The 17,737-nt window shown below is 22.4% G+C and overlaps 1 protein-coding gene across 3 annotated transcripts in view; it reads right to left on the minus strand.

The window, feature by feature from the left end:
* Nucleotides 1–17,737, minus strand: part of LOC117178314 — a 131,610-nt gene that overhangs the window by 24,442 nt on the left and 89,431 nt on the right. For all 3 annotated transcript variants that reach the window (XM_033369695.1, XM_033369694.1, XM_033369696.1), the window contains exons 19-20: nucleotides 12,937–13,084; nucleotides 4,913–5,390 (exon numbers count right to left, since the gene is read on the minus strand). In XM_033369695.1, coding sequence (XP_033225586.1) covers nucleotides 4,913–5,390; nucleotides 12,937–13,084 — 626 coding nt within the window. The remainder of the gene's footprint in view (nucleotides 1–4,912; nucleotides 5,391–12,936; nucleotides 13,085–17,737) is intronic.

Below are 17,737 nucleotides of genomic sequence, written 5' to 3' on the forward strand. Positions count from 1 at the left end.
GATGAATTTTCAACTAAAAAAATTAATTTTTAACTAAAAAAATAATACTTTTCAACCGAAGAAATTAATTTTCAATCACAATGATGATTTTTTGACCAAATAGTGGAATTATCAACCCAAAAGATACATTTTCTATAAAAAAAATTCAATCAAATAGTTTTTTTTCAGTCAAAGCAATGAATGATTAACAAAAAATAGATTAGTTAAGTTTTCTAAAAACAGATAATTTTTTAACGAAAAATACATTTTTATCAAAAAAAAAAAAATAAACATTTGACAAAAAATCGAACAGTTACATTTTCAGTTAAAAAAAATAATTCTAAATAAGAAAAAAACTAATTTTTAACCAAGAAGATCAATTTTCAATCAATAATATGCATTTTCAATTTAAAAAGACAAGTTTTGATTCAAACTGCTAAATTTTAAACTGAAAAGGGTCAATTTTCCACCCAAAATGGAACAGTTAATTTTTCAGTTTGAAAAATTAACTTTTAGCCAAAAAGATGAATTTTCAACCAACGAAATTAGTTTTCTACAAAAAAAGGTGAATTCTACTAAATTACATGAGTTATCAACAACAACAAAAATTGGTTTTTAAATAGAAAATATCAATTTTCAATTAAATAGTAGAATTTTCATTAAAAAAAAAATAAAATTTCAACTAAAAATACAATAGTTTAATTTTCCGTAAAAAATCGAATTCTTAACAAAAAAAATCGGATTTCCAGAAAAATAATTAAATTTTAAACCAAAAAAGGTTAATTTTCTACAAGAGATAAATTTCCAACAGAATATTTGAGTTTTTAAGCTAAAATGTCGATTGTTTGAGAAAATAATTGGACTTTTAATACCGAAAAGATGAATTTTCAACAAGAAAATTAATTTTTAATCAAATAGTTGAATTATAAGTCAAAATCTATTAATTTTCAAACAAATTATTTATTTACCGCCAAATATTTTAACTTATAAGCATTAGAAATGCATTTTCAAATAGTTGATTTTTCAACCTACGAAGATATAAATAAAGTTTTGCTCGATGCAATGGCCAAATTCATTAATTTTCAACCAAAAATACGAATTTTCAGGCAAAAATGAAATAGTTACATCTTCAGTTTAAAAAAAATTAATGTTTAAAACAATATTGGAATTTTTAACTCAAACGATTAATTTTTTTATAAAAAATAATTTCAATTAGTTTTTTTTTTCAGTCAAAGAAATGAATTCTTGACAAAAGATAGAATAGTTAAATTTTTTATAAAACAGATAATTTTTTAACGAAAAAAATTACATTTTTTCAAAGAAGGTAAATTTTCAACAAGAAATGAAATAGTTGAAGTGAATTTACAACTAAAATTATGAATCCTCAACTAAAAAAAATTAATTTTAAACCAAAAGAAAAAAAACAATTTTAAACAGAAGAAATTAATTTTTAATTACAATGATGAATTTTTAACCAAAAATATAAATTTTTGACCAAATAGTGGAATTTTTAACCAAAAAGATGAATTTTCTATAAAAAATTTCAATTAAATAGTTTTTTTTAGTCAAAGAAATGAATTCTCAACAAAAAATAGAATAGTTAAATTTTCTGTAAAACAGATAATTTTTTAACGAAAAAAATTACATTTTTTCAAAGATGGTAAATTTTCAACAAGAAATGAAATAGTGAAAGTGAATTTACAACTAAAATTATGAATCTTCAACTAAATACATAAATTTTCCACTAAAAAGATAAACTTTCTACAACAACAAAAAAACTAAATAGTTAAATCTTCAGTTCATAAAATAGATTCTCAACTAAAAATAATTTTCAACAATTTTCAATTCAAAAGATGGATTTTCTACCAAAAAAGAGTTTCAATAAAATATATAAATTTTCAACTAAAAAATTTAAAGTTACAAAAGAAAGGATAGTTTTTTTCAGTAAAAGAAATTAATTCTTAACAAAAAATAGAATAGATACAGAGATGCCCAGAAGTTTTTTTCATCGATAAAAATAAAAACTATTTTTTTACAAAACCTTTTAATCGTTTACAACATAGTTAAATCCGTGACCAATTTGTTGATTTTTCAAACAAAACAGATGAATAATCTGCATTTTTAAACCATAAAAGTTCAACTTTTAACCGAAAAGTTAAGCAGATGAATTTCTATTGAGAAAAATTAATTTTCAATTGAAACAGCAACGATAAAAACGAATTTTCTATTAAAAAAAGTTGAATTTTATACAAAACTTTTAAATTTTCAACAAAATAGTTTAATCCTCAACCAAAGTAGAGAAATTTTCAACTAAGAAGTTGCATTTTTAACCAAAAAAAGGTGACTTTCTACCAAAAAGACGAATTTTCAACAAAAAAAAAAAACATAATTTTTTAACCAGAATTTTGAATTTTTAATCAAAAATGGAGTAGATACATTTTCATTGAGAATAAATTTGCCATAAAAACAAAAACGAATTTTCTACAGAAACAGTTTAAGTTTACACCAAATTGTTGAATTTTCCAGCCAAAAAGTCTAATTCTCTATCAAACAATTGAATTATAAAAACAAGCACATGAAATAATAACAAAAAAGTTAAGTTACAATTAATCTGTTGACTTTTTCAACAAAATATTTGAATTTGTAGTTTAAAAAAACTTGTTTACAACAAAACGAATTTTCAATTTAAGTTTTTAGCAAAAAAAACCGAACTTTCAACTAAAATTATGAATCTTCAACGAACAAAAAAATGAAATTTAAAAAAATTCGTTCAACTTTCAACCAAGGAGTGAAATTTTTAATGAATAATTTTGTTGGTTCAAAATTCTATTTTTTGGTTACAAATTCTATTATTTAGTTAAAAATTTCACTATTTTATTGAAAATTAAAGTCTTTTGTTAAAAATTAATCGTTTTTGGTCAAAAAATTATATTGTTTGCTAAAATTTTGTTTTAAAGGATTAATATTAAAGCTATTTAAAAAGATTTTAATAAATTTTAAGAGATTTCAATTTTTTTTAAATTCAATGATTAAAGGATTTTTAAGAGATTTTAAGGGGTCTAAACAATTTAAGGATTTTAAGAGATTTTAATTAATTTTATTCAATTTTGAAATTTTTAAAATGATTTCAAAGAAGTTGAAGGGATTTTATAAGAATTGACGACAGTTTTACTGATTTTAAAGAAAGTCAAGCGAGTTATTGAAAAGTTATTAAAACAGATGTAATAAATTTTAGGACATTTCAAGGTTTTTAAAGAAACTGATTGATTTAAGGATATTCAAGAGATTTTAAGGAGTCTAAGAAAATTTAAAGGATTTTGGATTTAAATTATTCGAATTAATTTTAGTCAATTTTACTATATTTTAAACTATTTCAAAAAAGTTGTAGGGAGTTTAAAAAATTTCGGAGGACTTTAAGGATTTTCAAGAAATCTTACAAGATTTCTAAGAATTCATGTGATTTCAAGGAATTATTAGGGACTTGGCGGAATCTTCAAGTTTCTTTTTAAAGGATTTAAAACTAATTCAAAAAGGTTGAAGGATTTACAAGTTATTTTTCAAGATTGAAAGAGAGTTTTAGAGGTTTTAGAGAATTTCAAGGAAATTTTTGAAAAGTTAAAAAAAAAGATTTTAATGAATTTGAAAAAGTTTAAAGATTTTAAGGAATTTTTAGAGATTTAAAGGAATTTATGAAAATGTAAAGGATTTTAAGAGATTTGATTAATTTAAGTCAATTTCGAGAAACTTTGAAAGATTTTAAATGTTTGTAAAGAAGTTGAAGAGATTTAAAAAAAAAAAAGAATCGGAAGAGTTTGGGGATTATTAAGAAGTCTTACAGGATTTCTAAGAGTTCAAGTGATTTTCAGGAATCACTACAGACTTCACGGGATTTTAAAGTTTAGTTTTACAGGATTTAAAAATATTTCCATAGGTTTTAGTTACTTTAAAGAATATTAAGCAATTAATTAAAAAGTTATTTGCAAAAATTGAAAAATTTTAAGGATTTCGATTTTTATTGTATTTTTGTTTAATAAATAATCACTTTTAATTTAAAAACATACCATTTGTGAAAATTCAACGATTTTTTTTTTGGAAAAAGACATCGTTTTTGGTCGAAAATTTATACTTTTGTAGAAAATTATTTTTTTTGAAAATTTATCTTTTAGTGAAAAAATCTTTTTTTTTTAGTTGTTGAAAATTCATCTTTTATATTTGAAAGTTAATCATTTTTATTGAAAAGTCTACTATTATATTTTTGGTGTTTAGTTCAAAATCCTACAAATTGTTTGAAAGTTTATTTATTTTATTGAAAATTGAACTAGGTTTTAAAAAAAGTCACCTTTTTTTGTTCGAAATTAAAATCTTGGTTCAAAAAATCGATTTCGATTGATGGCTAGTTCTTTTTATAAAAAAAAGTATATTTTTTTCAGAATTAATCTGAATTCAACTATTTTGTTAAAAAGTCATATTTTTTGTCGAATATTGATACTTTTTGAATTGAAAATAATCTTTTACTTTAAAAATCGTCTTTCTAGTTGAAAAATTCAACTATTTACTAAAAAAAATATATCACCTTTTGGCTAAAAATTCATCTCTTGGTTAAAAATTCTACTTTTTTTAAAAATCCTCATTTGTCAGAAAAGTCATATTTTTTTGGTTGAAAATTCGTCTTCCTTGCTTCACAATTAAACTGTCTTGTAAAATAATAATTTTTTAAAATTAGAAATTATATTTGAAAATGCAACTCTTCCTGGTTGAAGTTTAGTCTTTTTTTTGTTTGAAAATTCGATCATTTCGTGCAAGAATCGTCGATTAGAAAAGTGTAATAAAAACCGTATTTGGTGTGCAAGTTGAAATTTTGACTAAAATTGTACTTTTTCACCTGAAAAAAGACTGGTAAAAAAATCAAAAATATCAATCCTGTGCAATTTACCTATAGTACTGGAAACTGAGCTCGTTATTTTGTTATTATTGAGAATCCCATTTCCATTGTTGTTTGGACTAGGCGGTCCAGGTCGTGGAAAATTGAAAGGAGCCAATCCTGGCTGAGCGGGGACTGGCTGTTGCTGTTGTTGTTGTTGCTGTTGTTGTGGAGGCAGTGGCGGATAAGGCAATCGATTTCTCGGATACGGATATCCGGAATTCATCACGTACGCTTGTTGGGGATTTTGAATGAACATCGGCTGACCTAATACTGGATGCATCAATGGCGGTGGCTGCTGCATATTTGGAATACGGGGCGGTATCATTTTCATAAAATGCATATGAAGTACGGAAAAGGCTCGCTGAATACTTTCGGGCAATGAAATAACCGGTTTTGCCGGCACATCATTCAACTTCAAACTGATGTCTCCGATTGATTTTACTTCCTCCTTCGATTGCAAGATTGCAAAAAGTTTCGAAAATTCGGCCTGGAGAAAACGAGACACATTTTTGGTGTATGGTTTTAAGAAACGAAGAGATTTTTTTTTTTTTTTTTGAAAATGTTTTTTTTTTTCTTAATTTTTCCGGTCGCAAACATTTATTTTTAATCGTGACGTTCATTCTAAACATCCATTAACAAAAGGGCGGAAAAATAAATTAATTTTAAAATAAAATTATAAATCTTCAACTGAAATAGTTGAATTTTCTACAACAAACAAATTAATTTATATTTAAAAAAAAGAGAAACTGTAAACCAAAACTGTATGAATTGAATTTTCGAATAAAAAAGATCAGTTTTTAACAAAAAATTAATCTTTTTTTTTTATAATTCAAGTAATACAGTTAAATATTCATAATTTTAGTGGAAAATTTATTTCTTCGCTTGAAAAATGAGCTGTTTGGTTGAAAAATTATTTTTTCTTCAGATCAAAAGGAATTTTTTTTACCGACTGAAAATGCTATAACAGTTAAATATTCCATAGTTTTAGCTGAAGTTTTTTTTTGCTAAACATTCATTTTTTGACTAAAAAGAAAATCAATTATTCAATATTTGGTTGAAAAAATTTCTTTTTTAAGTGAAAATTTGTCTTTTTTGGTTGACAATTGATTTTCTTAATTAAGTTTTGGTTGACGACTCATCATTTTTAGTAAAAATTATTTATTTTTCAGTTGAAAGTTCAACTAATTAGTTTTTTTGTATAGAAAATTCAAATATTCTAGTTGAAGATTCATCCTTTTAGTGGAAAATTCATCAGTTAAGATGAAAATAAATTTTTTCTACTAAAAATGTAACTATTCCATTTTCTGTAAAAAATGGATTTTTTTAACTTCAAAATTCAACTATTTCGTTGAAAATTCATGTATTTTGTTGAAAAATTGTATTTTTTGGTAGAAAATTATTTTTTTCTCAAAAATTCAAGTAATTCAGTTAAATATTCATAATTTTAGTTGAAAATTCTTTTCTTTGGTTGAAAAATGAGACGAATTGAATTTTTAACGGAAAATTCAGCTATTATATTTTTGGTGGAAAACTTATGTTTTTGTTTAAAAACTATTTTTTGGGTAAATTCATGTAATTTGTGGAAAACTCATCTTTTGATAGGTTTAAAATTAATCTATTCCAGTTAAAGATTCATCATTTTAGCTGGAAATTCATATTTTATTTTAGAAATAAATTTTCTTGTTTGATAAATAAACTCTTTTGTTGAAATTTTTTTTTTTGTAGTAAAAATTAATTTTGTTGTTGTTGAAAATTCAACTATTTTAGTTGAAAATTTCACAACTTGTGTGTAAATTTGTCTTTCTAATAAAAAAAGCATTTATTTCGTAGAAAATTCACGTATTTTGTTCTACAAAAAACTGCTTTTTTGATACAGAAACGTTTTTCTAAAGTAGCAAATAATTTTTTTTCGCAGAAAGTTAGTATCATAATTTAAAAATTCTGATTTTCGTTTGTAAATTAATGTAAATAATAATATAAATATCAATATTAATTTATGGTTAAAAAAACATATACTCTTTTGTTGAAAATTATTTTTTTATTGATGATTCATCATTTTTATATAAAAATTCATTTCATTGAGTAAAAAATGCACTCGATTATTGAATATTTGTCTTTTTTGGTTGAAAATTGATTTTCTTAATTAAGTTTTGTTGACTACTCGTCATTTTTAGTAACAGTTATTTATTTTTCGGTTGAAAGTTCAACCAATTCATTTTTTTGTGTGTATAAAATTCATCAGTAAAGATGAAAATAAATTTTTTTAAGTTCAAAATTCAACTATTTCGTTGAAAATTCATGTATTTTGTTGAAAAATTGTATTTTTTTTTTGGTAGAAAATTAATCTTTTCTGTCAAAAATTCAGTTAAATATTCATAATTTATTTAAAAATATATTTCTTTTGTTAATAAATGAGCTGTTTGGTTGAAAACTTGTCTTTTCTTTAGATGAAATGGAATTTTTTTAACCCAAAATGAAATTATTTTTCTGAAACTCCGATTTTTTCGGAAAATTCAACTATTATATTTTTATTTGAAATGTTATCTTTTTTTGGATAAAAATTTAATTATCTAGTTAAAAATTTATATTTTAATTTAAAATGTAAACTATTTTTTTGAAAATCCATATAATTTGTGGAAATTTCATCTTTTTTTATACAAAATTATTCTTATTGGTTGAAAAATCATTTTTTGTTAGGTATAAAATTCAACTATTCCAGTTGAAGATTCATCATTTAGTTGAAATTTGTACTTTTCTAGTTCAAAATTTAACAATTTGGGTGTCTTTCTAATTAAAAATTCATTTATTTCGTAGAAACTTCACGTATTTTGTTCTACAAAAAACTGCTTTTTTGGTAGAAAAACGTTTTTTCAAGCAGAAAACATAATTTTTGTCGTAGAAAGTTAATCTATTGTTTAAAAATTCTTATTTTTGGTTGAAAATTCAAGTATTCCAGTTAAATTTTCGTCATTTTAGTTGAAAATTCATGTTTTAGGTTCAAAATTAATTTGCATGGTTAAAAAATATACTCTTTTGTTGAAAATTAATTTTTTTATTGAAGATTCATCATTTTATTGCAAAAAAAATCATTTCTTTGATTAAAAAATGAACTCGATTATTGAAAATTTGTCTCTTTTTTCGTTTAAAATAATTTTTTCATCATACTGGAAATGCTATTACAGTTAAATATTCCATAATTTTAGTTGAAGTATTTTTCCTAACCATTTTTCTAAAAATCCGATTTTTTGGGTTAAGACTTGAATTTTTAACGTAAAATTCAGCTATTAGACTTTTGGTTGAAATGTTAGCTTTTTTGAATAAAAATTTAAGCATTTAGTTAAAAATTTATATTTTGATTTAAAAATTAAACTATTTTTTTTAATTCATGTAATTTGTGGAAAACTCTTATTTTTTCAGAAAAAATTATTTCTATTCATTGACAAAATTCATCTTTTAAGTAGGTATAAAATTAAAATATTCCAGTTGAAGATTTATCATTTTAATTCAAAATTTTATAATTTTAATGTAAATTTGTATTTTTTAATTGAAAATTCATTTATTTTATTGAAAATTTTCGTGTTTTGTATTGAAAAAACGATTTTTTTGGCGGAAACCCGAATTTTTGGGAGAAAATTATTCTTTTCCTGTGAATCTTAATATTATTGTTTATAAATTCTTTTTTTTTTAATTGAAGTAATCCAGTTAAATATTCATTTTAGTTGAAATTTATCTTTCAGGATAGAAATTAATTTACTTGGTTAAAAAATAAACTCTTTTGTTAAAAATTAAAAGCATTTTAATAAAAATTCATTTGTTTGGTTAAAAAATGAGCCATTTTATTGAAAATATGTTTCTTTTTTTGGTTGAAATTAATTTTTTTCCTCAACTGAAAATGCTATTCCAGTTAAATATTCCACAATTTGAGTTAAAAATTCATTTTTTAACTGAACATTCATTTTTTCAGTGAAAAATGAATTATTCAATATTTGGTTGAAAAATTATCTTGTTTATTAATTAATTCATCTTTTTTGGTTGAACATTTATCTAAAAGTATTTATCTAAAACATATAAATTTCTCATTTTTAAATAAATTACAATAATACTCATGTATATTTTTTCAAGTATTTAAAAAAAAAATGTCAATTGAATTTTTTGATTTAGTGCCTTTTCTTAGGACAATCAGCTAGAATTTTCATTTCACGTTTTTTTATTGCTGAAATGATTTAGAAGAAATGTGCCGAGACAGTTTTTTTCGGCACGATGGGCAGAATTAAATTTTCTAGGAACTCAACGTGTGGAAAAGTGAAATTTTAATCCAAGCAGATGAATTTTCAAATAAAATTATCAAAATTTAACCAAAAAATACAATTTTTCAACAAAATACATAAATTTTAATAAAACAGTTGAATTTTTAATTAAAGAATACAAATATTAAAAAAAAAATAGTTTAATTTACACCAAGAAAAAAAAAGTTTATTTTTCAAACAAGTAAATTTATTCCTAACTTAAAATATTATTTTGAAATAAAATGATGAATATTTTAAACTGGAATACTTGAATTCTTAATCGAGGAGAAGAACTTTTAAAAAAGGAAATTAACATTCAGCGAAAAAATAATTTCCTACACAAAAGTAGTTTTTTTTAAACAAAATACGTGAATTTTCAACGAAATAAATAAATTTTTAATATAAAAAAGACAAATTTACACACAAATTGTTAAATTTTGAAGTCGACAAGGAAAATTTTCTACACAAATTGGAACGGTTAAATTTTCAGCTATAAAAAATTAACTTTCAACTAAACTGATGAATTTTAAACGAAAAATGATTGAATTTCGAACCAAAAATATGAATTTTCAACCAAGAAGATTAATTTTTCCAGAAAACCTAAATTTTCAACTAAAAAAGATAATTTTTTAACTAAATACTGAATAATCCAGTTTTTAGTCAAACAATGAAGGTTCAACCAAATAGATGAACTTTATCTAAAATTATGGATAATTCATTTGGAATAATAGTTACATTTTCACTTGAAAACAAAAAATTCAATTAAAAAATACACAAATTTTCAACAAAATGGTTAAATTTTCGGCAAAGAATTCCTTTCCACCTAAAGACATGTTTTTTTTTAATTTTTAAGACAGTATTTCAACTTTAAAACCTAATTGATAAAGTTTCAACCGAAAAAAAAAGAATTTTTAAACAAGATTATTGTCAAAGAAAAAGATAATTTTCTACAAAAAAAAGGATTTTTTAATCAAATACGTGAATTTTCAAGGAAATTGTTGAATTTTCAATTAAAAATGTAACAATTAAATTTGCAGTTGAAAAAATTTATTTTCAACCAAACCGATGAATCTTCAATTTTTAGTCAAAAAATAAATGTTCAGCCAAAAAATGAATTTTTAACTCAAATTGTGGAATATTTAACTGGAATAGCATTTTAAGTTGAGGCAAAAAATTCTTTTCAACCAAAAAAAGAAACACATTTTCAATAAATTGTCTAATTTTTTAAACAAACAAATGAGTTTTTATTAAAATGATTTTAATTTTTTACAAAAGAGATTATTTTTTAACCAAGTAAATTAATTTCTATCCTGAAAGATAAATTTCAACTAAAATTAACATTTAACTGGAATAATTCAATTTTCAAAAAAAGAATTTATAAACAATAATATTAAGATTCACAGGAAAAGAATAATTTTCTCCCAAAAATTCGGGTTTCCGCCAAAAAAATCGTTTTTTCAATACAAAACACGAGAATTTTCAATTAAAGACAAATTTACATCAAAATTATTCAATTTTGAACTAAAATGATGAATCTTCAACTGGAATATTTGAATTTTATACCTACTTAAAAGATGAATTTTGTCAATGAATAGAAATAATTTTTTTTGAAAAAATAAGAGTTTTCCACAAATTACATGAATTAAAAAAAATAGTTTAACTTTTAAATCAAAATATAAATTTTCAACTAAATACTTAAATTTTTATCCAAAAAAGCTAACATTTCGACCAAAAGAAGAATAGCTGAATTTTGCTTTAAAAATTCAATTCTTAACCCAAAAAATCGGATTTTCAGAAAAATATTTCAATTTTCGGTAAAAAAAATTCCTTTTCATCCAAAGAAAAAACAAGTTTTCAACCTAACAGCTCATTTTTCAACCAAAGAAATAAATCTTCCACTAAAATTATGAATATTTGACTGAATTTTTCACTAAAAAGATGAATCCTCAACTGGAATATTTGAAATATTTAATTAAGAAAATCAATTTTCAACCAAAAAAGACAAAATTTAACTTAAAAAAGAAAATTTTTCAACCAAATATTGAATAATTGAATTCGCAGCCTAAAAAGGAATGATCAGCAAATCAAAAATTTCAACTAAAGTTATGGAATATTTAACTGTAATAGCATTTTCAGTCAAAGAAAAAATTTTTTGAACCAAAAAAAGAGACAAATTTTCAATAATCGAGTTCATTTTTTAATCAAAGAAATGAATTTTTATATTAAAATGATGAATCTTCAATAAAAAAAATTAATTTTCAACAAAAGAGTATATTTTTTAACCATAAATTAATATTTATATTTATAATTATTTATATTATTATTTATATTAATTTACAACCAAAAATCAGAATTTTTAAACTATGAGGCTAACTTTCTACGAAAAAAATTATTTTCTACTTTAGAAAAACGTTTCTATATCAAAAAAGCAGTTATCTGTAGAACAAAATACGTGAATTTTCTACGAAATAAATGAATTTTTTATTAGAAAGACAAATTTACATACAAATTGTGAAATTTTCAACTAGAAAAGGACAAATTTCAACTAGAAAAAATATTTTTCTACCAAACAAATTTACATTAGATTGCTTGAATTTTAAAAAAATCAGTTCAATTTTTAAATAAAAAACATCTAATTTCAACCAAATAGTTCAATATTCATCTAAAAAAAGTAAAATTTCAACCAAAAGTAGAACAGTTGAATTTCCCGCTAAAAACTTAATTCTTAACAAAAAAAATCGTATTTTTGAGATGTATTTTAAACAAGGAGATTATTTTTTTTAAAATAATAATTTATTACCAAAAAAGTCGATTTTCCACGAAAAAATTCGATTACAAAAAACGTGAATTTTGAACGAAATAAATGAGTTTTCAATTTAAAAAGACAAATTTACAGTCAAATTGTTGAATTTTGAACTAGAAAATATTAATTTTCAACCAAATAGTTGAATTTACATTGAAAAAAGATAACATTTTGACCAAAAATATAAAATAGTTAAATTTGTCGTTAAAAATGTAATTCTTGAAATAATGATCTTTTATAATAATCTTGAAATATTATCTTGAAATAATAGTATAATAAAAATAAATTGAAAATCAAAACTTAAATAATTGAGTTTTAATCCAACAAATTAAATGTTCCACCAAAAAAGACGAATTTTCGAATAAAAAAGATCATTTTTTAACCAAAAAAAATTACTTTCTAACAAAAAAAAAAGTCGATTTTCCACAAAGAAAGTCTTTTTTTAAAAACAAAATGCGTGAATTTTGGATTAAAAAAGACAAATTTACATTCAAATTATTAAATTTTGAACAAAAGAAGATGCATTTTCTATAAAACTACATAAGTTTAAAAAAAAGATGAATTGTCAAAAAATAGTTTTTATCCAAAGAAAAAACAAGTTTTCAATTAAATAGAACATTTAAAAAAAAGAAAATGAATTTCTAATTAAAATGTTGAATCTTCAATAAAAAAAATTTATTTTAAAAAAAAAAGAGTTTATTTTCCAAACTATTTAAATTTACTTATAAACTAAAATATAAATTTTCAACTAAAATGATGAAATATTAACTGAAATATTAAAAATCTTAACATGAATTAATTACATGCATTTTTAATAAAAAATAGTATGATTTTTAAATTAAAAATATCAATTTTCAACCAACTTTAACCCACAAAAATAGAATAGTTAAATAATTTCAAGGTCAACTTGCCATCCTGGTTACATAAATAAAAAAATTACTTGCCTGGTGCTCGATATTTACTGTTTGAAGGTCGGAGAGAGTTTTCGCCCATTCGCGGGCCTCAGGAAATAAGGAGATGTTTAAGGCGTTTTTCAAGAAGGCATTGGCTGCAGTGAAGACTTCTAATGTCAGTTTGCATTGCTCCATGTATCTGAATGCAAATTAGAGCGTTACAAATTATATAAACCACATTTTAAAAGTCCAAATATTTCATTTTTAGCGAAATAAATTATTTTTTAACAAAATAGGTGAATTTTTTTACCAAATAATTGAATTATCGACCAAAAAGATTAATTTTCTGATAAAAATACGAATTTCCAGCAAAATACGTGAATTTTCGATCAAATAGTTAATTTTTAAACCGAAATGATAAATTGTCAACAAAGAAAATAATTCTTCAAAGCAAAAGTTGCATTTTTAAACCATGAAGATTAATTTTCTACAAAAAAATATAAATTTTCATTAAAGCACATGAATCTTTAAAAAAATAATTAAAACTACTAAAAAAAATTAAATATTTAACCAAAATAGTTGAAACTTAAAAATGACTTTTCCACAAAAAATACAAGCTTTTAATCAAATAAAAAAGAGCTTTCAACCAAACAATGACATCTTTTATTAAAGAAGATAAATATTCAACTGAAATATTTGAATCTACAAACAAAACAGATTAAGTTTTGAGCCAAAAAGGTGAATTTTCTACCATGACGATTAGTTTTCTACCAAAAATTACTAATTTTAAATAAAACCCATAAATTTTCGACCGAAAGTTGCATCTTTAACCAAAACAGATTAATTTTCTACAAAAAAAGTACCAATTTTCAATAAAATACTTAAATCATCGACAAAATAATTAGATCTGCTAAAAAAGATAAATCTCTAACCAAAATAGTAGAATTTTCGCACAAAACTGATTAAATTTCAGCCAAACAGTTGCATTTTGAACTAAAAAAGGTTCATTTTTAACTATAAAGGAAGAGTTTTCAATAAAATATACATGAATCTTTAACCAAATAATTACATCTTTTACTAAAAAAGATAGATATTTGAATCTTCATATAAAAAAGATTAATTTTTAGCCAAATAGTTGCATTTAGGGCTAAAAAATGTGAAATTTCAACCATGACGATCAATTTTCTGCCAAAGAGACGAATTATCAACCAGAATTTTTAACCAAATAATGGAATTATCAATCAAAAAGATTAATTTTATATGAAAAATATGAACTTTCAACAAAATAAATGAATTCTCGACAAAATAGTAAAAATTTTTAACCAAAAAGATGAATAAGCAACAAAGAAGATAAATTTTCCAACCAAAAGTTGCATTTTTAAACCATGAAGATTAATTTTCTACAAAAAAAGTACCAATTTTCAATAAAATACATAAATAAAAAAAAATTTCTAACAAAAATATTTGAATCTTCGCAAAAAACAGATTAAATTTCAGCCAAACAGTTGCATTTTTCAACCCTGAAAATTAATTTTCGACCAAATACATACTTTTCAACGAAGAAATTAATTTTTTCTACGAAAAAAGATCAATTATCAACCGCACATCAATTAATTAATTTTCAACGAAAACAAAATTCAACCAAAACAGATAAATCACAAAATTTTTGTTTTAAAGCCAAAATTTAAGAAAGAAAATGACAATTTTTTTTCGATAAAATAATTACATCTTTTACTAAAATACATAAATATTCTAATGAAATAAATTAAGCTTCACACAAAAAAAGAATAATTTTCAACCAAACAGTTGCAGATTAAATTTTAGTCAAACAGTTACGTTTTAAACTAAAAAAAAGCGAATTTTTAACTAGATTAATTTTTTACAGAAAAAAAGTTTTCAACAAAAAAAGTTGAATCTTAACCCAAACATATTATTTTTTTTTACGAAACAGTATCATTTTTATCCGAAGATAATGAAATTTCCATCAAGAGGCGAACTTGAAAAGAAATGTATTCATTTTTAACGAAAAGTGTTAAATTTTCAACCAAACACATAAATTAGCAACTAAGATGATTAATTTCCCACCAAAAAATGCGAATTTTCTATTAAAATATATCACTTTCCACCGAATAGTTGACTTTTTTTACCGGAAAACTTACATTTTTTCGAAAGTAGATGAAATTTAACCAAATGATTGAATTTTCAAACAAAAAGATAAAACTTCAACCAAAAAAAAAAAATAAGACATTTAACCAAATTTTCAAATTTTCTACGAATTAATTAAATTTTTGACCGAAAAAGAACCATTTTTAACCAAACAGTTTAATTACTAATGAAAAAGATGAATTTTTAAATAAAAAGATTAATTTTCAACCACCAAGATTAATTTTTTTACAAAAAATTCAAATTTTCGATCAAAATATATAATGTTTCACAAATAGTTTAATTTTCTATCGAAAAATGGACATTTTCAACAAATTAATTAAATTTTTCACCAAAAAAGATTAATTTTCAACCAAATGGTCGAATTTTCAAGAAAAAAAGATAAAACTTCAATTAATAAAGAACTATTAGGTATTAAACAGAATTTTTGAATTTACCACAAATTAACTAATTTTTTACGGAACAAAATAAATTTTGAATCAAATATTATATTTTAAATCAAAATAATTAAATGTTCACACAAGGCAGATTAAATTTTAGCTGAAAAGTTGCCTTTTTATCTGAAAAAAGTTAAATTTTAATAGCAAAGCTTAATTTTTGACAAAAAATGCGACTTTTCGATTAAAATACATAATTTCCCAGAAATAGTTGAATTTTCTAAAGAAAAAATTACGTTTTCAACAAATTGATTACATTTTTGATAAAAAAAGATCAAATTTCAACCGAAAAGAAATATTAGGCATTCAAAAAAATTTTGATTTTTCCATAAATGAATTGAATTTTTTACCAAAAACAGATGAATTTTCAACCACCAAGATTGACTTTTTAGTGAATTTTTAAATTAAAAGATTAATTTTCTACCAATAAGACGATTTAAAATAAAAAACATGAATTTTCGACCAAATAGTTAGATTTTTAACTGAAAAGATGAAGTGGCAACCCAGAAAATAAATTTTCAACAAAAATAATTAACTGTTCACACCAAACGGATGAAATTGTAGCCAAATGTTGCATTTTTAACTAAAAAAGGTAAATTTTCAACCACGAAGATTAATTTTGTTTACCAAAAAAAGCGATTTTTCGAATAAAATATCAAATGTTTAACCAAATAGTTGAAATTTCTACCGAAAAACTTACGTTTTCAACAAATTAATTACATTTTTTACCAAAAAAGATAAACTTTCAATCAAATGGTCAAATTTTAAAGCAAAAAAATAAAAAGTTCAGCCAAAAAAAATAATAAGCATTCAACAAAAAATTTGAATTTTCAACCAAATTAATTACATTTTTTACCAAAAAATATGAATTTTCAACAAAAAAAAATTATTTTTTACCAAAAAATGAGAATTTTCGATTAAAATACATAATGTTCCACAAATGGTTACATTTTTAATCGAAAATCGGACATTTTCAACTAAATGGTCGAATTTTTAAGGAAAAAGAAAAAAACTTTGACCAAAAAAGAAATATTAGACATTCAATAATTTTTAAAACAATAAAATTTGTTACCAAAAAATATAATTTTCAACCAAAAATACAAATTCGCATTTGAGCGAAAAAAAAAAACGAAAAAAGTGGGAAAATTTTCAAAACGGAAGAAAAAACACAAATTCTTTATAAAATAAGAAAAAAAAGAGAATAGAGGAAAGCGTGTAAATTCTATAAAACGCTAATAAACAGATCCGAAAAAATACGATTTTTAACCCAATAGTTGAATTAACAAACAAAAAGATGAATTTTCAAATTAAAAGGTTAATTTTCTATCAAGAAGATGATTTTTCAAAAAAAAAAAAAAGCATGAATTTTCGACCAAATAGTTAGGTTTTTAACCGAAAAGATAAAGTGACAACTCAGAAAATAAATTTTCAACCAAAACAATTGACTGTTCACAGCAAACGGATGAAAATATTAGCCAAAAAGTTGCATTTTTAACTAAAAAAGTTAAATTTTCAACCTTGAAATTTATTTTTTTTTTACCAAAAAATGCGATTTTTCTGTTAAAATATAAAATTTTTAACCAAATAGTTGAATTTTCAACCAAATAGTTGAATTTTCTACCGAAAAACTTACGTTTTCAACAAAATAATTAAATTTGTTTTCAAAAAACATCAATTTTCAACCAAAGGGTCGAATTTTGAAGCAAAAAAGTTAAAAGTTCAGACAAAAAAGAACATGATCGAATTTTTAAACCAAATAAGATATTTGCGATTAAAATAAATAATGTAATAATACAAAAACAGATCAAGTTCCTACAAAGGGTAGAATTTTCAATAAAACACATAAATCTTCGACAAAATAATTAAATCTTCTAAAAAAATTAAATATTTAACCAAAATAGTTGAATCTTTACAAAAAACAGATTAATTTTTAGGCGAACAGTTGCACTTTAAATTAAAAAAGGTGAATTTTCAACTCAAAAATAAATTTTTTACAAACAGGACGAGTTTTCAATAAAATATACATGAATTTATAACCAAATAATCACATCTTCTACTACAAAAGATAATTATTTAGCTAAACTAGTTGAATCTTCATACAAAATAGATTAATTTTTAGCCAAACAGTTGCATTTTGGGCTAAAAAATGTGAATTATGCTGCATAGTCTCGTCCTCTAGATCAATTGTAGTAACGCTAGTTGCTCGATCCAACTCACAGAATTTTAAAGCCGCGCGCGCAAAATCAATTCTC

The sequence above is a fragment of the Belonocnema kinseyi genome, chromosome 8 (assembly GCF_010883055.1).
Source record: "Belonocnema kinseyi isolate 2016_QV_RU_SX_M_011 chromosome 8, B_treatae_v1, whole genome shotgun sequence".
NCBI classification, from domain to species: domain Eukaryota; kingdom Metazoa; phylum Arthropoda; class Insecta; order Hymenoptera; family Cynipidae; genus Belonocnema; species Belonocnema kinseyi.